This window comes from Eretmochelys imbricata, chromosome 7 (genome assembly GCF_965152235.1).
Source record: "Eretmochelys imbricata isolate rEreImb1 chromosome 7, rEreImb1.hap1, whole genome shotgun sequence".
NCBI classification, from domain to species: Eukaryota; Metazoa; Chordata; order Testudines; family Cheloniidae; genus Eretmochelys; species Eretmochelys imbricata.
This window is the reverse complement of record NC_135578.1, coordinates 113,943,317-113,968,079: the sequence shown is the minus strand read 5'-3', so window position 1 is coordinate 113,968,079 and position 24,763 is coordinate 113,943,317. Positions and strand designations below refer to the sequence as shown.

General features: G+C 45.3%; 1 protein-coding gene across 1 annotated transcript; it reads left to right on the top strand.

Moving 5' to 3' along the window:
• Positions 1-197: 197 nt before the first annotated feature.
• On the top strand, positions 198-23,855 carry PLEKHS1 (pleckstrin homology domain containing S1). The gene is made up of 14 exons (XM_077822872.1): positions 198-228; positions 1,957-2,045; positions 2,153-2,259; positions 3,906-4,040; positions 5,461-5,536; positions 6,049-6,165; positions 6,982-7,092; positions 12,064-12,174; positions 12,695-12,798; positions 15,011-15,220; positions 16,840-16,941; positions 19,629-19,764; positions 21,373-21,441; positions 22,444-23,855. The coding sequence occupies exons 1-13, from the start codon at positions 198-200 to the stop codon at positions 21,439-21,441; spliced, it is 1,398 nt and encodes a 465-aa protein (XP_077678998.1). The 3' UTR covers positions 22,444-23,855.
• The last annotated feature ends 908 nt before the right edge of the window (positions 23,856-24,763 follow it).

Genomic DNA, 24,763 nt, shown 5'->3' with positions numbered 1-24,763 from the left:
AGCAAATCCACTTGGCCTATATAAAAAGATATTTGTGATCATTTTTGGGAAAGTTTGTGATGTGTTTTCTTTACTAAGCGCTAGATTCTGCCAGTGGAGTTCCTTGCCAACAAAGGCACTGCTCAGCTCACGTCAGGGTGAAAGAATCTAGCCCTAAATCTCTGCTTGTTTTCATTTTCTAGGTCAAAGCAATCGGAATGGCTTTCAAATCTACAAAAAACTCCACAGGTAAGAATTAGAATCTACTGAGATTTGTCAAATGAAAAGTTGTTCCAGCTTTCAAATTATTACAGTTCTTATGTAACATCCCCACCAATGAGGTGCTGGACATCTCACAGAGAAGGAATGAGGCAAGTCTCTTTCCTAAAGACATTTCAATGGACAACATAGAACGTACGGGAAAGGAATGCAGCATACAAAAAAGTGAGAGGTTAAATTGGCATATACCATATGTTAATGCCATAATTCTACCCCCTGTGGCTTCTTCCAGTAACCACATGCTCCAACGCAGCCTTCTCCCCTAAAAAAACAGCATCTTTTCCTGTCAGACTTGGTTTGAACTGAGTTTGAGATGGATAGAGTGTAAAGCAGTGGTCCCCAAACTTTTTATGTTGCACCCCCTTACCTCTGTCTGCGCCCGCCTCACTCCCTCCCTGCCTCCGAGAACTGCAGTCGGGAGCTGGGGCCATGGTCAGGGCTGGGGCCAGAGCTGCAGCTGTGGTTGGAGCCAAGGACCAAGAATGGGGATGAAGCCATGGCTGGGACAGAAGCCGGGGCTGCAGTTGTGGCCCCAGGTTGGGGCAGGGCCGGGTATAGGGCTGGGACCGAGTGTGGGAGTGGAGTTGCTGCCGGGCCACGGAGCCACTTCTGGGCCATGGTCAGGGCCAGCAGCCGTGTGTGGGAGCAGGGCTGGGAGCCGGGGCCGGGGCTGGGAGTGGGGCCAGAGCAGAGCTGAGGCAGGCATTCCCTCCCCGCCCTCCTGGGAGCTGGCCTGGACCCCCTCCCCCCGAACGTTCCTCCAGACCCCCCAGTTTGGGGACCACTGGTGTAAAGGAACTAAACCAAACAAGTAGGGGACACATTTGGTAGTTCCAAGACATTCATGTCTTTTCTAAAGGCCATGGTAAAACTCCCATTGACTTCAGTGTGTATATCTATCTATCTATTTAGCTAGGTCCAAGATGGGGTTTGCTGTGGGTGAAGGCATGTCCTTTATAGGCTCTCCAGCTGCCTCCACATAGTCCTTGGGCACCTTAAAAATAAATCTACATCTTAAAGGCTGGCTTCCAGGTTATAAAGAGTTAAGACTAGAACTTGCTTATCTACAGCCCATTTGGAGGAATTGCAAAGCACATTAAATAGGAAGGAGTTAGATTTTGATTAATCAATTCCACCCAGTGATCACAAACTGAGCTAGCTTGCCGTGGTGTGCTGCATCATGAGTCTATGCATTTGGATTTGTTTTCCCCAGAGGCATTAGCTTGCATTTTCCCCATTTTACTTTCTGTCCATGTCGCTCCTCTTTTTAGTTCCTTCCTTGCACCAAAGTATTTTCTGTCCTCTCTGGTGTTTGTAACTCTTCCAAATTGAATGCCATCTGCAAATTTCATTAGTGTGCTATTTACTCCCTCTTGCAAAACACTGATGAAGAAGTTAAATTAGACCAGACCTAACACAGACCCTTGCACCTCCTCAATGCAATACATTGTCAGTTATCACTACCCTGTGTTTACAATTTTGGGGCAGTCGGCAGCAATAAAATCAACATAAATGGGAATGTGATTGGACCTTGCACTTTATAGCTGTTATTTGTGCTTGTCTTCTCACTGAACAGGCTTCATGGCCTCTGAAGCACAGAAGCCAAGTGCTCAGGAGCACTTTGGAAGCAGGCCCATGTAGGAGATTAATTAACAACAAATGGAGTGACGGTGCCATTCATTTCTATTTGTTTGGTAGGAAATCAAGTCAACTTTTTTCAGGATGATGAAGTCTGCAAGCACGGTGACTTTATCAAATCCCCACCTCCTCAGCTTTTCACTACACAGGTACAGTAAACCCAAATTAGTCATCCTCCAGCAATCCCTTAACACGCCTCTGTTATTTCTGCTGTTCTGAGTTTTATCGAGAGGCAAACTGACTTTCCTTTCTGCAGAGTTCTTGGAAAAAGCGATGTTTTACCTTGTGCAAGTCTAGCAAGAGATGCTACACCCTGAAGTACCTTAAAGGCCAACAGATAAAGGGTTTCATTGCAATTGACCAGTAGGTATCTGAAGTTCATCACTTTTTCTTTTAAACCACACATCAGCAGTCTGAAATGAGATCACAGATTTAACCTTTTGCTGCTGATTTAGCCCATGCAAGTCAATGGAAAGACTCCCACTGACTTCAGTAGGCTTTGGATGAGCTTGAAAGTGTTGTATTATTTGATAGACTTAATGGGATTTATATATACAAAAACCAAGCTACAACTGTGTAAAGGATCCAGGTATTATATCAGCTGCACACACTGCTAAAACAAAGGCTTCTATTACCTACAGTCATAGGTCTCTTATCTTCTCCAAGGACAACATCAAGTACTCCTACATACAAAGGGATTCTGCCACACTGATGCTGAAGAGCACCTTTCTCCACACTGGGACTTTACACGGAAGGATCTATTCAGCTTCGGGAGGGCTTTCAGAAACTGGTCCAAGGCTGGTGCATTTCAGCTGGATACACACTCTAGGCCTGATCCCACACTCCTTGTGCACTCCAGATACCTACATAGTCCTAGCAGGACCTAATTTTGTCAATTAGGCAGTGGCCCCTTGTGGGGAGCTCAGGGAGGGATTATATGGGCGATAGCACAGGCTGCCCTGCCTCTTCCCACCCACACTGGGATAGCACGCGACCATGGCAGTGCATAAAGGGATTAGTCACTGCACAGCACCAGGCACACTTCTTTGGGCAGGCTACGGCAAAGGAGGTTCGTTGGGCACTCTCTCCGGCCTTTGGCTGCGTGTACATGAACCAATCACACTCTAGCCCGGGGTGTTTGGGATATATAAGAAATGCAGGATCGGGCCCAGAAACAATAAAGATTCTCCAATGGTTTTTGCACCTTGGGCCTGATCCAAAGCCCACTGAAGTGCACAAGAGTCTTTACATTGGCTTCAAAGACCTGTGGATGGGCCCTTCCCCCACCCCCACAGGCCTCATATTTCTGTTGTGCTTCTTCGTTATAAGAAAGCAAACAGTGCAGTTCTCTTTAAGCAATTCTTTATGTCTGAAAACTTTCCAGCCAGCTGAATCAAAAGGGTTATTTTGAATGCTGTAACAACAGACTAATTCTACCCAGAAAGCTGTGGGGGGTGTTTTTTTTTTTCTTTTACGAATATAAAAGTAGCTTTTTTCACCTCTAGTTGATGAATATTTTTTGTTTCTTTTAAAATTTTCTGATTTAAAAAAAAAGGGAGAGGAAGGAAGGAAGGAAGGAAGAAATAGCAGTTTCAGGTTCCAAAAACTGAATTTTCCCCCATTTTCGAAAAACAAACATTGTGGGAGCATTTCCATTGAAAACCCAGGACATTTTTATTTTATGTATTTATTGACTTTTGCATAACCCTTTCTGTGGAAAGACCTTACATTTCTCAGCCAGCTCTATTGTTAACGTTGGCTGTGTTTTAAAACATGTAATCATTACAACAGTGCCTAGCAAAGTGGGGGCCTGTTCTTGGCTGGCCCTGAGGAACCACCATAGTAAACGTGATTCATTAATCTCAGAGGAAGAGTTATTGAAGCAAGAGCATAGAAATGATCAGGAAGGCTTTGATCCTCATGGCTTTTATGGATGATCATTTCACAGTGTGCATCAATGTATGGGATAAGCCTTATGTAAGTAAATGTTTCATATGCATGTCCAACAGGATTTCAAATATAGAGATTGGCATAAGTAATTATGAGAAGATGACAGCAGTAAGGAAGATGTTCAAATGCCACCCTGAGGAAGTGATATCCATCAGCACAAATAGCAGGGATTACTACCTCATTGGGAAGGACAGGTACTTGTGGTGAGGGTGGGGGGATGGCAGAGGGCATAGCCACCAGAACAAGTGTCTCTTGGGATCCATGGGGAAAGAAATTCTTAGCCCTGCTCACAGAGAATCAACTGTAGGGGACATGCCTGCCCTGGGGGAAATAGGGCAGGATCATTCTCTAGAGTCCAGAGGGAGAATAGACTGTAGGGGAATGATTCAGGAGTTGAACCCTAGCTGCCTGGTTCCCACACATGTCCCCACTGTACCTAGAACCTACTCCCACTCCACAGGTGGAAAACAGAGAAAGAACCAGTGGAACTCTTTGCCAGAGGATGTTATGAAGGCCAAGACTGTAACAGGGTTCAAAAAAGAACTAGATAAGTTCATGGAGGATAGGTCCATCAATGGCTATTTTAGCCAGGATGGGCAGGGATAGTGTCCCTAGCCTCTGTTTGCCAGAAGCTGGGAATAGGCAACAGGGGATGGATCACTTGATGATTACCTGTTCTGTTCATTCCCTCTGGGGGCACCTGGCATTGGCCACTGTTGGAAGAGAGGATACTGGGCTAGACGGACCTTTGGTCTGACCCAGTATGGCCGTTCTTATGTTCTGTTGTTCTTAAAGAACAGGAATTAATGCTGCTTCAGCAGCCAATAGAAATTTGATCAGGAGGGAGCATGCTTTGTAGAGGGGCTCCCAGCTGCTTTGCCCCAGATTTTCTCCCTTTTCTTCCCCTCCTGCTGCTGTGTCAATGAGAGTGTTTTTCATCAAAGTAAGTACTGCAGGATGGTACCCTGTACTCATAAGCGAAGCAGGAAGAACATGCCTAAGCCCAAAGAGAAAAAACACCAAATACCTAGTTATCATTCAAGCATGCATTCACGCGGTGCATTGTTCCCTTAAGTCATCTAGTGGGAAAAGTTCCAGAGCCCATCAAATTGGTCCTACTTGTGAACAAAATGCAGCGTCTCCTTCCTAGTTGTCTTACAATGTGACCATGGTGTGGAGCCTGAGACGCACCTCACAGGAATTCTCCACGCATGCCAGAAGTGAGCTTTTAGAGACCATCTTTCCACTGTGTAATCTCACTGGCCTTTATTAGCCAATGCTTTGTGTAATGGGCTGTAGTCATATGCTCCTATGCACAGCCCAAACTTGGTTTTGAATGGGCTGCCTACAGAAACAGGAGCCTCCTCACAGAACCAATCTTTCTGGGGACGTTTTGGCCAATGGGTCTGCATAGTTTTTGGGTCTGCTGGCCACACTCCTACCATTCCCTAAGGCCACCACACTACAGCAGAGTGAGCTCCCCTAAGGCAGTAATCTACCATCATTGACATCAGTGGATGTAGGTTTAGGTTATTAGGAAGACAGAGATGCACCATTTATTTTCTCTTGTGCATGATAATACTGAACTTTTCGTTTCATCATTCCAACCCACAGGGAACAAGTTGACGACTGGTTCACTTCCCTGTCTTCAGCCCGCATGAAGGTAAAAGAAGATGGCTTCTCCGCTCAGGTGACGTTATAGTACCAGAAGAGTCAGCTGTTACATGCACAAATCAGCCTCTTTAAAAAGAGCGGTTTGTAATTTCATTAGTAACTTGTGAAGAGAGGGAATCTATACATTGAAATTTACTGGTTTAGACCCTAAGTATATTAAGTGCACTTTCCCTATAACACCGGTTTCCTAATGAACAAGAGATTCCTTTAGGGTGAAATCCACCCCTGTGCAGAGGCCCCGCACAATGCCTGCTCACCACTTAAGACCCACTTAAACGCTAAAGAATCTCTTGTTCATTAGGAAACATGTACTTGTAGAAGTAAAGTGCACAGGACCTAAAGAGTACATGGGCCTTGTGCAGGGGTGAATTTCACCCTTCATCTCTCAGAATGACAGTGTATCCCTAATTCTCATTTCTTGAGCCTTGGAGCTAAAACTCTGCAACACTGGGAACCACGTGGGCTTCTAAGAGCAGATTTTTGTCCATGGACCCATCTGTCCTCATACTGCTGTCACTGAACTCCTAGAACCAGAATCCTGCAGCTCAGAGAAGCAAAGGTCGGCCCCTGTCTTCGCCACCAGCCTTTCATGAAACAGTTGTGAGCACCCACGAGGAGATTCCGAGTGACTGCAACAAAACTGAAGTAAGGAGCTATTGCTAATGAGTCTGCTGCTAGTACTACATGTGATCCTTGGTGTGTATAATTGAACCTCTCAGTGAAAAGGAAGTTCTCTTGAGCTCAGGGCAGCTTGCACTCGGGCAAGTGGCCTGACAGGAACATTTTGCTTTCTCTTGGGATTGGAAAGTAGAAGTTAAGGCTCGAATGTGAGGGAATTCCGATAAAAGGCTCCTGCTGTCTGGCCTATCGGCATTTAAGAAAATTTTGGGGTTTAGGATGGTGATGGCCTCAGCTGGAAACCTCACTGGCTATTTCAGCAAATGGGCCAAGGATGATGAGCCTGGAGACTGAACGACCCTCCCATCCCTAAAGGAGGTCCCCTTTAGCACATCAGGGTTGGCACATCTTACCAAAGCCAAGTGCAGGATGCTTCCCCGGCTGCCACCTGTGAAGTTCCTGATTGGTGGTTAGGATTTAAGGTCTGAAGAGAGAATCAAAGGCACAAATGGGAGGTAGGTGTCCGACTTCCATTGACTTCCTATGGGAGTGGGGCACCAAACTGTCCTTTGTCAATCCCGCTTCCCCCTCAATATTTAAAAAGAAAGGAAAAAAGTACTGCTGCGTTCCAGGTGTGCCTCTAGACTTGTCTAGGGAAAGCAAATGAATAGCTGCCAGGAAAGCAGTGCTTAGTAGAGTCGCAAAGTACCACACGAACAGGCAGCGCAACAAAGGTCCAGAGGGAGCGTAACGAAGACCGTGCTCTGTTACCAACCGCCCCCCACCAATAACACAGCTGCAATTCTCTGCACAGGGTGTCAGTGTTTTCCCTTTGGTGTGCAGGTGGAAGATCCCGCAGACGACAAGAAAAGGCCCCACTCAGATCCTGGCTCTCGCGGTCTCCCTGAACAGCAGCCTCGCCAGAGCTCACCGGCGCCTCTTCGTCCTAGTCTGGTGAGCATGGCTAGCAGGGCCTGTAACGCCTCTTACACATGGAAAGGTTGCAGGGATGCTCGTGAACCTGGGGCACTAGAGAGTTGACAGTGGCGCAGCTGCACCGATGCAGCTGCGGTGCTGTCAGGTCTCTCATGCGCTGCTCTGAGCCAACAGGAGAGAGCTCTCCCACTGGCTTAACTACTCCAGCCCCACAAGCTCTGTTGCGGGGAGATGCTCTCTCACCAACATAATGCTGTCCACCCAGGTGTTTATGTCAGTGTCTCTTACATCGCTCAGTGAGGTGATTTAAGCTGCAGCATATACCTAGCTTTATTGTCATGCCTCATCTACCCTGAATATCTGTATGAACGGTGACTCAACACCCCCCTAGCAAGTCTAGCTGGCTCCGACTGTTAACCTCTTCTAACTGGCTGTGATTCTTTCTTGTGTAGCTCTAACAGTTGCTCCTTCCCCTTCTGAGAGCATGACTGAGAATTCCCTCACAGTGGGGGCAAGTTGTCACAGCTCCATTGATTTTAATGGAGTTACAACTTTACGCAAGCCGAGGCTCTGCCCTTGCTAACGTAGTTGTAGACTGTGCCCATGTTCTTCCTGAATTGTCTTTCAAGCATCTCTCAGGGGTTGCCTACACACAAAACTGGCACTGGTTTAATTCAAATTGATTAAAAACCTCTTTAGTTAAACTGGGTGCCCAGCCCTGCATGAATACTCTTGAATCAGCATAAACCTGGTTTAGCTGGTTTAGCTTACACCTTTAACTGATTTCAGCCAGGCTTAAAATAGGAGTGTTTACACATAGACAGCTGCACCAGTTTAACTAAATCAGATGAAAATTACACCACTCGTTAAACCGGTGCTATTTTGTGTGCAGACCAGACCTCTGGCTCACCCACTTCTCTTTTACCTGCTAATCCTTCTCAGGTTTGTATTGCCTTGGAGCAAAATGCTGGGCCCTTGTTGTGTAACAGGCAGCATAGAAGTCCCTTTCTGCTGCGGGTGCCAGTTCTGGGCTGATGGACTAGGAGGACTGTGGACAGGAGAGGTGGGGCACACAGGGACTTCACACGACCTTCAGTTTGGATTGGGGGAGCTCTGTTTTCTGTTCGAGACTATGCAAAAAGTACAATGAATAGCCTTGCCCAACAGCTAACAAGGAATAGCATTCATCATGGTTTATTTGATAGTAAGAGGTAGTAAATTTCTTAGTACAATATTATCAGCTCCAGATCATTCCTGCACGTATTGCTACTTGGAAAGCTGTCTCCTGGCTTGTACTTTTGTGTTTATTTCCTTTTCTAGAAGCATGACTCTACATTTACTGGTATTAGATTGTAGTGAATTACTAGTGACTCACTATTGTAGGCCCTGATCTGTAAACTCTTCCTCAGGTAATTAATTCTGACTCTCACAAATAGACATGACTGGGTCTACTTGTGTAAGGACTCATTCATCTGAGTAAGGGTTTGCAGGATCCAGTCCCTAATCTATCCAAGTCACTCCACACTTTGAGGCCAGGGACCCATCTCTTTGTTGTCCCTCTGGTTCCCATGACAGCTAATTCCAAGTTGAATTTACATACTCTAAATAATGAATATGTTAAAAGGAACCCAGGTCCTGACTCCCACTCCCTGCTACTAACTCCTTGGATTAAGCTATTTATTATGATTTTATTACTTGTATTGCAGTAGCAACTAAAGGCCCCACTCAGAATGGGGGTCTTACTGTGCGAGGCACTGCCAACACACATAATGAAAAGGACTCAAAAGGGCTTATATTCTTGGCAGAACTCCTGATAGGCACTCCAGGTGAGGGAACACCACTGATCGCTATTCAGCCAGTTTCACATCCCACTTTGTGCTATTTTTAATCTGCGTGGTACTTATCCAATTTCTTCCTAGTTTTATGATGTGCCACTATGATCTGGATTCAACAAGGTACTCAAGTCATGCCTAGCTTTAAGCATATAAATACTCTCACTGAAGTTAACGACGCTACTCAAGTGCTTAAAGTTAGGTGTATGCTTAAGCACGTGGCTGAATCAGGGCCTATATCAAATGCCTTTTGAAATCCAGCACTGCTGCAGTATATCCTCTGCATTACATTTTTGTCCTGAATCTGTGATAATAGCTAATAAGATTATTCCATTTGTTTGGCAAGAGAGAATTTAGATACACATGTGTTGGTGTAATTTAGGGCTCAATCCTGGAAGGTAAGGAGTAGAGCTAGGAAGGAAATAGTTTTCCCATCCCAGAAAAATCTGAGATTTCAAAAGAGATTCCCATTCCAAATCAGGGCAAAATTAAATAAATAAATAAACCCCCCAAACAAACAAACGAACAAAAAACCACCTCAAATGTTCACAACTCAACGATCCCCAGAAAATTCTGTTTAGCTCAATCAAAATGTTTCATTTTTACTTTTTTTAAATGTTCCATTTTGTGATGGTTTTTTATTTAAAAAAAAAAAAGTTAAACTATAATTAGCTTAAAATTTGAAACAAAACGTTGTTTTGAACCAAAAAACTGGAATTTTTCACTTCAAAAATGTCAAAAATACAACGGACAGTTTCAAAACTGTTTTGTTTTGTTTTTTAAATATTTTGAACTGATAAATTGGTCAGAAATGACCCATCTTGCATGAACTGTTTCAGTTTTGACAAGTTAGCGTCTGACCAAAAAAAATGGTTACTTGAAAAATTCCAGCCAGCTCTAGTGTCAAGCTTCCTTCCCCACTCTAAACTCTAGGGTACAGATGTGGGGACCTGCATGAAAGACCCCCCTAAGCTTATTCTTACCAGCTTAGGTTAAAAACTTCCCCAAGGTACAAACTTTGCCTTGTCCTTGAACCCTATGCTGCTACCACCAAGCATCTTACACAAAGACCAGGGAAAGAGCCTACTTGGAGACGTCTTCCCCCAAAATATCCCCCCAAGCCCTACACCCCTTTTCCTGGGGAAGACTTGATAAGAATCCTCACCAATTTGTACAGGTGAACACAGACCCAAACCCTTGGATCTTAAGAACAATGAAAAATCAATCAGGTTCTTAAAAGAAGAATTTTAGTTAAAGAAAAGGTAAAAGAATCACCTCTGTAAAATCAGGATGGTAAATACCTTACAGGGTAATCAGATTCAAAACACAGAGAATCCCTCTAGGAAAAGCCTTAAGTTACAAAAAGAAACAGAAACAGGAATATACATTCCATCCAGCACAGCTTATTTTACCAGCCATTAAACAAAGGAAATCTAACGCATTTCTAGCTAGATTACTTACTAACTAACAGTTGTAAGACTGCATTCCTGATCTGTTCCTGGCAAAAGCATCACACAGACAGACGAACCGTTTGTCCCCCTCCCGCTCCAGATTTGAAAGTATCTTGTTTCCTCATTGGTCATTTTGGTCAGGTGCCAGCGATGTTATCTTAGCTTCTTAACCCTTTACAGGAGAAAGGGTTTTGCCTCTGGCCAGGAGGGATTTTATAGCACTGAATACAGAAAGGTGGTTACTCTTCCCTTTACTAGTGATGAGCATTCAACTCTCACTGAAGTCAGCAGGAGCTGAGAGTCTTCAGCTTCTCACTGGAATGTTCAACACCCTACAGGATCAAGCCTTTAGGCACCTTGTTCACTTAGGGCCTGATTGAAAGTCCACTGAAGACAAGGGAGGGTCTGTCTCCACTGACGTCAGTGGACCTTAGATCAGGACTGTAGAGTCCCATCTTTGCTCCCATTGGCTTCTATGGGAACATTCTTGGACCTGTGTTGACTCTAGGCTCCAATAAGTGCCAGCCTTTGTGTTGTAATCAGTGAATACCAACAAGGCACAAAAATCGATTGGTCATTCCTCATTTCTGTTCAATGCCAGTTTCCTCCTTTTCCCTGAAAGAAAGAGTGTAATTAGTTTGCTTTATGTTGAAAACAGTAATATATTCAGTGGCACATTTAGTAGCTTTAAAATGTATTGCCATGGAAGATGTAATAGAGAGATAAAGAAGGAATGCATCAAACATGGCATGGAGAGGTTTTCTGATAAGAAGCTAAATACTAATTATACTCTGCAGGACAATCAAATCAAGAGGGGGAGGGAATGTAGAGATGGCGGATTTAGCTTGAAGAAGTGACTTGTTCCTCCATGACTTGTTAAATACTCCTGGTCTTTATGAAGGACCATTCTGTGCTAGCTCCTACTGAGGGCAAAGCAAACCATCCAGTATATACTGGGCTCAATTTCTACTCTCAGATAGCCAGGCATAGCTTCCAGCTCACTGAGCTTTGCAAGTCAATAGCTGAAACTGCTGTCTAGCCAATAATTCACTCTTTATTCAGGCAAGACGCCCACTGCTTTTAACAGAGGGGATCAAAGATGAACAATGTCTCCTTTTCATTGAAAAAAGTTGACACTTTTCAACCAGTTCTAGATTTCAATGAGGGTGTTTGTTTAAGTGAGGACATCAGGACTGGGTGTGGAGCAAAGAACCCAGGTACAAATTCTCAAAGATATTTAGGCCCCTAACCCCCATTGTTGTCAAGGGGGTTAAGCATCTGAATAACTTTGAGGATTGGGGCCCCAGTGTGCACAAGGGACACAACATCCATACGGGATCCTGTGTAAATTTTTGACCATTAGACCTGATGTTTGAACGCAGCAGCTATTTCTGCATATGCAGTCATTTGCGAGGGCAGGCAACGGTGGGTACAAACATTGCATCCACAAATCAGCTATTTAGATATCTACAGTAAATGATATTAATACTCACAGCTTTGCACCTGCAGCTGATTGAGTGTATAACTGAGGGCAAAGACAGAAGCCTTGTTCAGAAGTCAGACGTATGGTGTTATTATTTCTGCCTTTGAGGAGCAAGTCTTCCCACAACCCTTCCCAATGGATTTTTCCCAAGGAAATGGAAAGAATATGTCAGATGTAGATAATGTAATGTCCTATTAAACATGGAAGCATTTTTTTTAAACAGAATAACAATTCTGAAAAGACCAGCCAACGTCAGCTGCTGCTGGATTCAGATGAGAACACCGGAGAGAAGGGGGAAGAATATTATGCTTCTCCAAGCAGTGTTCTAGCACAGGTAAGCCACATCAGGTAGGTTTCTCTGTTGATCCTGCTCCAAAAGAATATTCAGTTGTCCAAACCCAATGGTAGCAAGATTGCTTGAGAACCTAACTCACAAATCATTGGCTAGCAGGAATCATAGAATATCAGGGTTGGAAGGGACCTCAGGAGGTCATCTAGTCCAACCCCCTGTTCAAAGCAGGACCAATCCCCAATTTTTGCCCCAGATCCCAAAATGGCCCCCTCAAGGATTGAACTCACAACCCTGGGATTAGCAGGCTAATGCTCAAACCACTGAGCTATCCCTCCCCCCAGTTAAATTAAGATGGAAGAGAAGAACAATGTAGTGCACACTGGTTTGGGAAGGAATGCATCTGAGCTTGGATTAGCAGAGTATTTTGGTTAACTGAGGTTTGGCTGAGCTGCATTAGCCACAATACAGCACAAATGGACCCTACATAAAGAAGCTGAGGGGACTCCTTGGTGGATGAAGAGAGAAAATGTTTACCTCCCACGTTGTTTTTCATTGTCAACAGCTGGAAAGTGAGCTATCGAAGTCTGATCCCCCAGTTCAACCACACAACCCAATGCAGAAGGAGGATCATCTCAGCAGGAAGTTGTACGTGTTGATGAAACCTCTGTAGGTAGCACTTTCTTTTAGTATTTAAAAATCAATACAATGTAACAATATGATCAGAGCTGCATTCCTGCTGTCTACAGGAGGAAATCTACAGAACGCACCCTGTTTGGGAGAGGCTTTCTTGGGGCTATGGGCAGAGGTGAAAGTAAGCCGGTACGCCCCAGGATGGCATACTGGCGAGAGCCGGTGCACTGTACCAGGACCGGCTTTCCCCGACGGCAATATAAAGCCCTGGAGTAGTGGCGGCGGGGCTCAGGCAGGGATTTAAAGGGCTGGAACGGTAGAGGCTGCCGGAGCCCCAAGCCCTTTAAATCTCCGCCTAAGCCCTGCTGCCAAAGCCCTGGGGTAGTGGTGGCGGGGCTCCGGCAGGGATTTAAAGGGCCATGGAGCTCCAGCCACTGCTACTGCCCCAGCCCTTTAAATCCCTGCCGGAGCCCTGGTGCTGGAGCCCTAGGGTAGTGGCAGTGGGGGTCCGGCAGGGATTTAAAGGGCCGGGGCGGTAGCAGCGGCTGGAGCCCCAGGGCCCTTTAAATTCCTGATGGAGCCTGGCCGCTGCTACCCCCGAGCTACCAGCTGCAGAGGTGGCTGGGAGCCCCGGGGCTCGGGAGCGATTTAAAGGGCCCAGGGCTCCAGCAGCTGCTACCACAGCGGAGCCCCAGGCCCTTTAAAGCTCTGCCAGAGCCCAAAGCCCCAAGGTAGCGGTGGCAGCCGGGAGCCCCCAGGGCTCCTCAGTGATTTAAAGGGCCCGGGGCTCCGCTGCGGTAGCAGCAGCTGGAGCCCTGGGCCCTTTAAATCACTGAGGAGCTCTGGGGGCTCCCAGCTGCCTCTGCAGCTGGTAGCTCAGGGGTGATTTAAAGGGCCCTGGGCTTCCAGTCTCCACTACTGCAGATGAAGCCCTGGCCCTTTAAATCAAGATTTAAGGCCCTGCCTCTTCCTGTTGAGGCCATGTCTCTTCCAGTTTAAGCCACGCCCCCTGCTCAGGACTCCGGCGTACCCATAAATCCTTTAACTTACTTTCACCCCTGGCTATGGGGGAGAGATTACTAGAGTGAAAATCAAATTCACTTCAGAAATTTATATATTATGACATCCTGACAGGCTTACACAGAATAAAATGTGGCACTGTAAGAAGTTGACTGATGTTTTTTCTGGGCTAAACAATGTAACATCTGCAGCCATGTACATTCACAGACACCCAAGCCAGACGCTCATTAGAGCAGGCAATGTTGTTAAAAAAGAACTGTTTCCTGGTATGCCTCTGCCTCGCTGGGTAATCTTGGACAAGTCACCTCTCTGTACCTCAATTTTCCTACCTATAAAACAGGTCTAATATTACTTACTTCATAGATGTTTGCTTGATGTTTGCAATATGCATCAGTATTGTCACATGAAAGACAGTACAGAAGTGCAGAGTATTAATCCAGGGTCACATAGAAACTTCACAGCTTTCACTATGCACCAGAGGGTGGCCACTAAGAATTTCAGTGACAACAGCATAGAAGTCAGATCCTCCAGTTCCAAAATATTAGGCCCCTAACTCTTGAGTTATAGGAGAATTTCCATTGGCTGTTGTCATTAATACTTGTGACACACAGATGAACAATTCTGATTCTCTCCAATGGAAGACAGTAGTCTGTACACACTCATATACACCAGTTCATTACTATATTATTTAATTGCACATTTTATATTAATATTATATGTGGAACTGGGAATAGAACTCAAGACCTTGCACTCCAGATCACAAGTCTGTCCCATTTGAGTTAAAGGATCTCTCCATTAACTGTTGGTACTAATTGGTACTCTTTTCAGGCCTCCAGCCACTAGAAGGTGCAACAAATAATCTGACAAGCATTTGAGCAGGTCTGACACATTGTATCCAGTAGAGGTTAATGATGCATGCTCCCACAAGCCAGTATATTGCAGTGCCAACAATCTCCACTTCCTTTCCTTGTTAAACCAAGTTGCTTGGAATAGTTTTCATTTTTAATAAATATTCTTTCAATATTGCAAGTGTTTTGGTTTTTATGCTCCATTTTTAGGAGGCTAGTTTAGTTCATTTAGCTGTAATTTTGGCCATTGGATTTGCTACAAGAACTTCTTGTTCTTTGCCTCACTGACATCTATTTGACACAACTTCAAACACAACAAGAGTAACCGTGACTTGACATGCCAGCCCTGTGCATTTTTTATTAGCGTTCTTATTCATTAGGTTGCCTGAAGAGAAACTCCAGCCCACATGCAGAAGTGATGAATTCCTGACCCTTCCCAGAAGCCAAGAAAATAGCATAGATTTAAGAAACTGCGAGGCAGATGAAAACCAACAACAGCTCATGCAAAGCAGTACCAATAAGCAGCTAACTGAAGAGAGAAAGCCAAATGCATCGTCACTATCCGTGGTTCAGTTATCTATAATAATCAAGTAAGGATGTTTTGGGCTGAAATATGTAATAGAATGCTCTTTAAAAGTAATCACATTAGGCCCAGATCTTTGAGATAGCTATTATGGACTTAAATAGCCGCATTGCTCCTTGTTCTAGTCAATATCACACAAGCCAGAAATGGATGAATGTAAGAATTGTGAGCTTTGACTTTGCGATGGCCAGGTCTTAAAAACCAAATACACCGCATAACACTTTTAAGAGTAGGTGCTGTTGCTCTTTAGGGTCTGTTTTGGGCTGAGGAAGGAGATGAAAGCCCTGATCGTGTTTGGAAAGAGTTTACTAGTGGTGTTTTTATTTATTAATATGCACAATTAGAAGTTTTCTCTCTGCTTCCTTGTCTCTTGCAAGATAGTGAAGAGTGTGATTTCTAGCACAAAACAGCAGTAAAAGCGTTAGAAGGTGTTTAGGCATTGAAATCAATGGGAGTTACGCATCTAAACGCCTTTCAAGATCAGAGCCAGAAGAGTCTGCCTATTAAACCCCCTATTTTACCTATCTCATCCAAGGAGAAAGGAGGTACTGTGTTAGTAATAGATAACAGCCACACCTTCCCCATCATCTAGACCAGAGGTGGGCAAACTACGGCCTGCGGGACCCTCCTGCCCAGCCCCTGAGCTCCTGGCTGGGGAGGCTAGTTCCTGGCCCCTCTCCTGCTGTTCCCCCTCCCCTGCAGCCTCAGCTCACTGCGCAGCCGGAGCAATGCTCTGGGCAATGGGGCTGTAAGCTTTTGCCAGGCAGCGCAGCTGCAGAGCCGCAGCCTAACTTGGTGCTCTGTGCTGCGTGGTGGCGTGGCTGGCTCCAGCTGGGCGGCATGGCTGCCTGTCCTAGTGCTCTGGGTGGCGTGGCTGTAATGCCACCAGCCACTGGTGCTCCAGGCAGCACGGTAAGGGGGCAGGGAGCAGGAGGGGTTGGATAGAGGGCAGAGGAGTTTGGGGTGGTGGTCAGGGGTGTGGATAGGGGTTGGAGCAGTCAGAGGGCGGGGAACGGGGGGCTGAATGGGGGCAGGGATCCCAGGGGGGCAGTCAGGAAGGAGAAGGGGGGTTGGATGGGGTGGTGGGGGGACAGTCAGGGGCAGGGGTTCCTGGGGCGGTCAGGGGACAGGGAACGGCAGGGGTTGGATGGGGCAGGAGTCCAGGGGGCCCATCAGGGGGCGAGAAGCAGGGCGTGAGAAGCAGGGGGGGGTCGGATAGGGGGCAGAGGCTGGGCCACGCCTGGCTGTTTGCGGAGGCACAGCCTCCCCTAACGGGCCCTCCATACAATTTCGGAAACCCGATATGGCCCTCAGGCCAAAACATTTGTGCGCCCCTGAACTAGACCTTGGGCAAGCTTCTTAATGGTGAGATCTCATGGAGCAGAATATTCTCCAAGAGAAATGCTGACAAATCCAGCATCTGCAATATTTAACAGTAGGGCTAGATAATGCCCTGAAGGACAGACTGTAGGGAACAATAATGAACTTTCACAAGGGTGAGGAAGGAAGGCACGGATTAGATGACCTGAATGATGTTTTCCATCTCTACTTCCTATCATTAGTGAGTATGTGCTTCAGTTGTCTGATTGGTAGAGTCTGACTTGTCTACAACATCCTCTCTTACAGCAAAGTCACAGAGGACAGCCAACTACAAGAGGTGGATATTTGCATCCCTCATGCTGATGTCACCAGTAATCTAACGCTTATTGAAGCAGCAGGACAAATATGGTAGGGCCTTTACGTCTGATGGTGGTGGGTACTTGTCCAGATGTAAATGCCTGTCAAGCACTATATAAGAGCTAGGTATTTCTTGTGTGTCAGGCAGGGGGTAGTAACCATTGGGAAAGCATTAGCCTAAAGGCTATTATTCTAATATCAGCATGAATGGCATAATTTGTCAGTTGTCCATTATGCGTATGGTAAACTCACCTGTGTTTATGTGACCCTCAGTGGAACAGGGGCAGGGAAGGGCTAATAGGATGATCAGAGGAATGGAAAACCTACCTTACAAGAGGAGACTCGAGGAGCTTGGCTTGATTAGCCTAACCAAAAGAAGGCTGAGGGGAGATATGATCATTCTCTATAAATACATCAGAGGGATAAATACCAGAGAGGGAGAGGAGTTATTTAAGTGCCAAAGCTAACACAAGAACGAATGGATATAACTTGGCCATCAACAAGTGTAGGCTTGAAATTAGATGAAGGTTTCTAACCATCAGAGGAGTGAAGTTCTGGAACAGCCTTCAAAGGGAAGTGGTGGGGGCAAAAAAAACTTAACTTGTTTCAAGACTGAACTTGATAAGTTTGTGGAGGAGATGGTGTGATGAGATTGCCTACAACGGCATGTGGCCCATCTGCAACTGCTAGCAGCAAAAATCCCCAGTGTCTGAAGATGGGGCAGGCTCTGATTTACTACAGAGAATTTTTTCCCAGGTATCTGGCTGGTGGATCTTGCCCATGTGATCAGGGTCTAACTAATTGCCATATTTGGGCCCAGGAAGGAATTTTCCCCTGGTCAGATTGGTAGAGACCTAGGGGGGTTTCACCTTCCTCTGTAGGTCACTTGCTGGTTTGAACTAGAGTAAATGGTAGCTTCTTTGTAACCTGAAGTATTTAAACCATGATTTGAGGACTTCCGTAACCTCTGGCTGAGTTGCCAGTCTATTACAGGAGGGGGGTGGGTGAGGTTCTGTAGCTTGTGATGTGCAAGATGGTCCAGTCTGTCCTTAAAGTCTATGAGGGCCAGGGGGTACACGTCTTGTTAAATATCAATAAGTAAAAGCTTTTCTACCAAAAATCTCCCAGCATTTTGTATGGTTGGACAAGTTATTAGCCCCATATTATGGGTGGGGAAGCTGTAACCCAGGAAAATTCAGTGATATGCAGAAAGTGTCCGATTCTGACCCCAGTCTACCACTAATCAAGAGGCAGTTTTGTGGGAAAATGTGATAATACTTTGGGGTGGGGGAGTGTGTTTTGATGGTTCAAAGCATCAGAAAGATTATGGGCTCGTATTTGGAGCAAGGGCCTAGGAGGCAGGACTCTTGGATTCTACTCCCAGATGAATCGCTGGTTTGCTTTGTGTCTTAAAACAAATCACTTCAGCTCTTTGCACCGCAGGTTAATATTACTATGCACAGATGAGCAAAGCTATCTCACATGCCTGTGGTGTGGTTTAAATAAGGAGTGTTGGCAGAGAGCCTAGGGTTCAATGCAGACTGTAAGTGCAAAGTGTTTCAGACAGGCTGACCTGAGTGGGAGTCCCAGCATAATGGCAGCCAGGTATTCTCTAACCATTTTCAGCACTGGGAATAGTCCAGACATGGTCACTCTTGGATGTTGGGTGCACAGTTCTCCCAGCAGCGTTGCAGAGTAAGTAGGCAGTGTGGAACTCAGTCCTCTCCCTAGATCTTCAGTATCAATAAAGTAGCAGAGAGGAAAGAGGAGCAGGGTAAAGGACAGACCGCGTGGAAGATTAGTTCAGTGTTTCATCCTTGTCCCCTGCTGTGCTGCCTCTTGCTCTTTCACTGCTGCTCAGCAGTAAGAGTGGCTCTTGCCACGGCTTTGATGTACCACACTTATCAGCTGGACTGTGCGTCTGGAGGAAATAATTTTTTCAGCCCCTATCCGCGAGAACAGGAAACACCACAAAAGAATCAGAGATGGGGCCCAGCTGCAAAACTTGGATCTGGACCTAAATACCCAGGGCAACCCTAGTGGGAATTCATACTGAAAGGATTTGGCTGCTTTCAGCTGGCAACGGTTTTGGAACAGAGCATCAGATCAAGGGGTCAACGGGCTTCCAGGCTGCTAATCCGCCGGGAGAAGCCAGGAGAGATCAGCAGCAAAGAGAGGCCAGCTGAAGGATTCTAAGGGAGTTGACTGAAATTGCCACAAGGGTAGTTGGAGGCAGAGTTTTGATGCATCCCTTTACAGGGACAGCCACAACGCTCTGATCCTGCTGTTCAGATGCCGAGTTTTAGTTCCGTCTGGGCTGCAAAGGTGGCCTGGAAAGAGCCTCTCAGGTAAATGAAGAGCTAACTTCTCTCCCTCAGAGGCAGTGTAGTTACATCAGCAGAGTGTTTGTCCCCGCACTGTTCAGAACCAAACAGGGTAAGTCCCTGCCCTGCCTGGTGACCCTACCCAAGCCAGACCTCTTAGATTAAGGGAGGACAATGCTGCATGACCTGTAATCAGATCCCCGCTGGAAGTACCAGCTAGAATGGATGAAGCCGTTTGGTTAAAACCAAGAATCAGACCAAAAAGCAATGATCCCTTTTAACCTGTTTACCACTTCCCATTTTGGTTCAGGGCCATGCAGCACAGTTGGAGTGAAACAGTTCAGTCAATTGTGTTTGGACAGCGGGCCCAAACAATCCCATTCATGCTCTTTGTCTCTTCTTCCCCCTCCCTAGTGTCTCTCACTGGAAGGGTCCCAGCCACTTAGGCTGTATATTTCACCACGGGGATCACATAGTGGCTGTGAATGACCTGCGCACACAGAGCATGGATGAGGTTTCCTTGTTTATCAGCAGGTCCATGAGAAAGAAGGTAAACCCTAATGGTGATTGGTCAGGGAAAAGAGACATAGCTTTGGGGGTCAGATTATGATCTCACAAGGGCTTCTGCCAATCCAAGCCTCAGAGTTTCAGGACTCACTCCTGTCCTGAGGAACTATGGAGAGTAGCTGAGATTAGCTGTGTTCCCTCACATCTCTTGGTCCCTAGCAATATCTGAATGGATATTGATCATCATCATATGACTGGGGGATTAGCCCTGGGGGCAGGGTTCCAAAGGTGGTGACTAGGGCCAGGAAGAGATCCAAATGCATGACACAGCAGTGCTGGCAAGAAATCGTTACACCTTTCATAAAAGGCAGACACCCACTGAGAGTTAACCCTTTCTTAGCAGTCTATTCATGGCACCCACTCCATCATATAAATGTACATGTCTGTATAGTTAAGGTTGCAGAACAGTTTAACTTATAACCTTGGGTTTTCACACACTTATAACTGCCCACAAGTCACACTTGGGACTGATGCTTTCCATGCACGTTCTGTCCCAAAGGGGGAAATTCTTTGTGGCGGCGGGAAATCAGCGCAAACTCCTTTTTGCCATTTTTGAGCTCTGCAAGGGTTTATACCCGCCCTTTACCCCAGTGCCTGGCAAGCAGATAGCTCAAAATCACTCAACTTTGGAACGTGCATTCCGAGGGCTATTTACGTGCCAAAAGTCTATTGAATGTTTTTTTTTTTAATTGTTTGGATGCTAATAAAGTTATAAGCAACAGAAAAATCATTTCTGGTCAGGAGTCTCAGCAGGGATAGAAGCTGCTGCTGAGACCATTTGCACAAAAGGTGGTTGTGAACACAAAATCCACCCCAACGACTGCTGTCTTAGCTCCAGGCATAGGAGGTAATCACCAGTAGCATCAACACCAAAATCCCACTCTGTACCGATTTGCAATAACACCCCAGACTCCCATGGAATGGAAGGGCCAGAGTGTCCACATTGTGATTCTTGAGATGCTGAGCAGTTATAAATCTCATGCAGTCCGTCAGTGGATGTGACGGGTGCTCAGCATCTTTTGGTTTCAAGCCTTTAGGCTGTTAGCTTCTTGGATTAAGGAAATGCCTGTTTATTGTGTATGTAGGAGGTTGCTTGAAGTGTTCAATCCATAGGATGTTTTACTCACACTCAGAATGTTGGGAACAGAACCTAGGAGTCCTGATTCCCCTTCCCTAACCGTTGGGCGTAACTCCTTTTTCAACACTCATCACCTTCTGGTAGAGGGCTGGAAGTCTGAGTAGGCCCTCACAGTACATAGCACCGATATACGTTGGGTCCCATGTGGAGAGCTGTATTTCTCTCAGCTAAGCTGCAATCTTGGCACGCATGATCTCCGCACCCCACCCTCCCCATACGGGCACCTTTATGTTTGGATCTGCTGAGGTCACCCAATGCCAGTGTAGCCTGAGCAATAGAAAGCCTGTCTCAAATACCAAGAGACAATCCAAATAACACTGTTAATAGATGAGGGTATTTAGATGGGGGGATTACGGGGAGGCTTAGGGGAGCAGTGATATTTTATCAGATGTGGATTTACTGAGCTATAACAAGGTGAACCGTGTGTGTGTGTTTTGGTTTGTTTTTCTAAAGGTGAAACTTACTATCCGTCGGATCCCAGATTCAGACATTTTCCATATTAAAGGATGTTCATGTTCCTAGGTAAGTGCCACCATTTTAATGGCACCTGTTACTGCAAAAGAGGTTGTTTCTTCCCACCCTAGGAGTAATGTAATTCACTGTACTCAAAGCAATGCACGTTTATTCTACCCCAGGCGAGGCTTAAGTTCATGTAGGGAGAAAAAAAATCTATGTTTTTATTGATCACGTTTATTGCAGTAGTGCATAGGGACCCGATTGTGCAGGGATTGTACAAACAGTTGTATAGTCCCTGCCCCAAAATGCTTAAATAGATGTGCAGACAAAGGGTAGGGGAAAGGGATATAACATGTGATAAAGAAATAGTGCTTTCATATTCAGTACCACACAATCCTTCCAAACAGTCGTCCCCATTCAGAGTTGTCGCTGTTATGTTTTGTCCACACAAAAGTATCTCTCTTCTTGCTATGGAAACCTCTGTTTCAGTGCCCTCTAATGCGTAATAGAAGCTGACCTTGTCCCATGCTGTAGGGACTTCTGCCTACTGAAACAAGGGTGATCATGTTCTGCTGTAACATATACAGATTCAAAAGAGTCTTGTAATAAAGCACGGAACACCTTGCTTGCCATAGCCTCCTTGAGAGTAGGTCAAATTTATTATGCCAACTAGATCATCGTATAGGGACATATTCACCATTGGTATTAGCAGGTGCAACCAGCAGCAGTAGATTTGTCTAAGCTTCAGCTAGTATGTCTGGATTCTAGCCGAACAGGATGGGCCAAAACTTACCACAGGTGTAAGAAGCAGCTATAACTCATATCCAAGTTGGTCTGGTTGCCCCCTGTTTACTCCAATAGTGAGTTTACCCACAAGTGTAGCATGTACACTTTGAAATTCCATGTGAACCTTCCCCCAAACCCAAGATTTTGCTCACTCAAGATGGCAACAGTATCAGTGAAGCCAATCATAAGGATTAATAATGTTTATACAATGAATTCACTTCATTTCTGCTCAGAAGGTCAATTTCTGAAGGTTTTCAAGCCTCTGTCTCTTCTGTTTTGCAGATAAGTGGTTGCCATGTGCATATTCCTGAAGATGGAAGGATCATTATTTAATATTTCTATTCCAGTTGCACTCAGATGCCTCACTGTGTTGTGCCCTGTATAAACACATAGGGTCCTATTTAGAAGGCATCAACTGTGACACTGAAGGCAGAAGGAAAAAGGACAACATCTGCCTGAAGAACTTCCATTCATTCAAAGTGGTGGTGGGGCTGTTTCTCTTTAAATTGTCTTTTTTGAGCAACATCGCTGGTGCCACAACAACGCCATTACTTGATCGGAGGACTGTTTTTCTCATGGCTAAGATGTGATTCAAATTGGGAGTCTTCTTTGGTTTTGCAGACAAATCAGCCTTCAGGACAATCTTCCAGCCTTGAAAATGGCCACCATGCCATTGAATTGCAGTACAAACAACTAACTTCCTTCTCCTAACTAGGGGGGAACAAAGGAGGTAGAAATGGCGTTAGAAGTAATTTCCTGCCACTTCCTGGAGCAAATGTTCATGAAGGGAGGCATTAATAGGTATAAAATCTGTCTGCAGTTGTCTTTGGAAAAACACTATTGCAGAGCAATTTGCATATATCCGTTGAAGCAGAAAATGAACCATGCAATCTGCATCTCTCTGTTATGGCTCTCACTATTATGGCAATAGTGTTGTTCCTATGGCAAAATGAAGTTTTGGTAGATTTGTCTAGCACTGCATGTTCATTTGTTTTCAGAAAATTTCAGAAAATTTGGGATTCATTTCCTACTTTTGTGAGTCAGAACCAAGGTGCTACCAAGTGATTGTCAGCTGCTGCTTGCTATTATGTCAGATTGTGTACAGTATAGATATTACATGGTGTGATTTTATTTTTGATGCAGATTGTATTCTATCTATAAAACACAGAGGTGAGAGCCATGTGATGAATTAGAGGGACATGAGCTATGTTCCACAGGGATGTGATGCAATTTAACACGTTCCTATGACTGCATCACCTGCCCAAAATTATCCCAGCTGGACTTGCTCTAACATTCCAAACCTTTCTGGGGCTTCAAACACCCCCTGCATTTAAACAAAAAATGGACTTGCCACAGAAGTATTGCTTTCTTCCCCCAATTACACCTGCCCAAAGCTCTGGATGGGCAATATACAACCCGCGTCCAATAACAACTTTTCTAGACCTACAAGCATCATGGCTTAAATAGTCAACATCTCATGGCCCTTCTGGGGTAGCAACAGCAGCTTTATACTAATGGGAATGGGAGATACCCAACTCCCATTATGACCCAACACTCCCCTCTAGCAATGGAAGGCCCAAAGGCAATGACTTTAGACTTGTGCTATTCTTAGGTCGAGAGGTGTTATTTTTAGATCACTTTTAGGTGTTTTACCTTTAATTTTAAAGTTCTCTGAGCTGTGCACAGCTGAACCATAGTCCTTCTCTTTGTATCTAAGTGTTATATAAAATATAATATATTGTATGAATGATGTATGTGCCTTTGTAGCCATTACGTTCTACTGTGTGGTTATCCTAGCCAGCCTGGTGTAAGTTTAGTGCTACCTTGGGTGTTTTTTATAAAGCAGCGAACTTCTGATGCAGTGCTTAAGGCCACATGACACCAGAAACTGAGGTAGTTAGCAGCAGATGCTCTGCCGGCTGGTTAAAGAAGGCTGCCTGCCTAAAGCCATGGCAATCCTGCAGGAATGTCAAAACCTGCTCACATTGCTGATACCTTAAGCTAACCGGCTCGGTGCCTGGGGCCAGTATCTGCCATAATATCTAGCAACACTCTAGGTGTGTCAGCATCTGCAGAACTGGGCTCACCAGCTAGGGCAGCAAGGAGGAAGGGAGGTTGGAGCGTTAATTGTCATGATCAGTTAAAACATTAACAGGCTGCACATTTATTGTACTGTGATTTCCTGTAATCTAATACAATAGATGCCTGTAAGAGGGTGAATAACTGACAGTTAATTTCCATTTTCCCATGGCACACACTTTCATTACTGGCCACTTTTCTTTTTTTTAAATCTCAGATATTAACTGTGACCTTTGTATCTCTCCATGATTGTTATGGTAAAGTCACTGGTGGGGGCAGGGGAGAATCCACAATTAGTCAGAGAGAAGAGGAGCTCATTAGAGGTTGATTGTGGGAAGGGACTTCTCCAAATTGACAAACTTGTATTGTGAAAGGTGGGGGAGGGAGGCACAAAATCTAACATGTATAAAACAGACTGTGGCTCATAATTTTCCTTGGCATTTCCCGTGCCATGAGACACATCAGCTGGGAACACCTCCTAATGGCTTGTCCCAGAGGACACAGAGGTCTTGATTAGTTGGCC

What these genes read in the sequence shown, in the direction of transcription:
- PLEKHS1 (XM_077822872.1), top strand. Translation starts at nt 198, where the DNA reads ATGGCTTTCAAATCTACAAAAAACTCCACAG. An exon ending in TACCTCATTGGGAAGGACAG is followed by an intron (nt 4,041 to 5,460) that starts GTACTTGTGGTG and finishes TCCAACCCACAG; the next exon opens with GGAACAAGTTGACGACTGGT. An exon ending in CGCCTCTTCGTCCTAGTCTG is followed by an intron (nt 7,093 to 12,063) that starts GTGAGCATGGCT and finishes TTTTTTAAACAG; the next exon opens with AATAACAATTCTGAAAAGAC.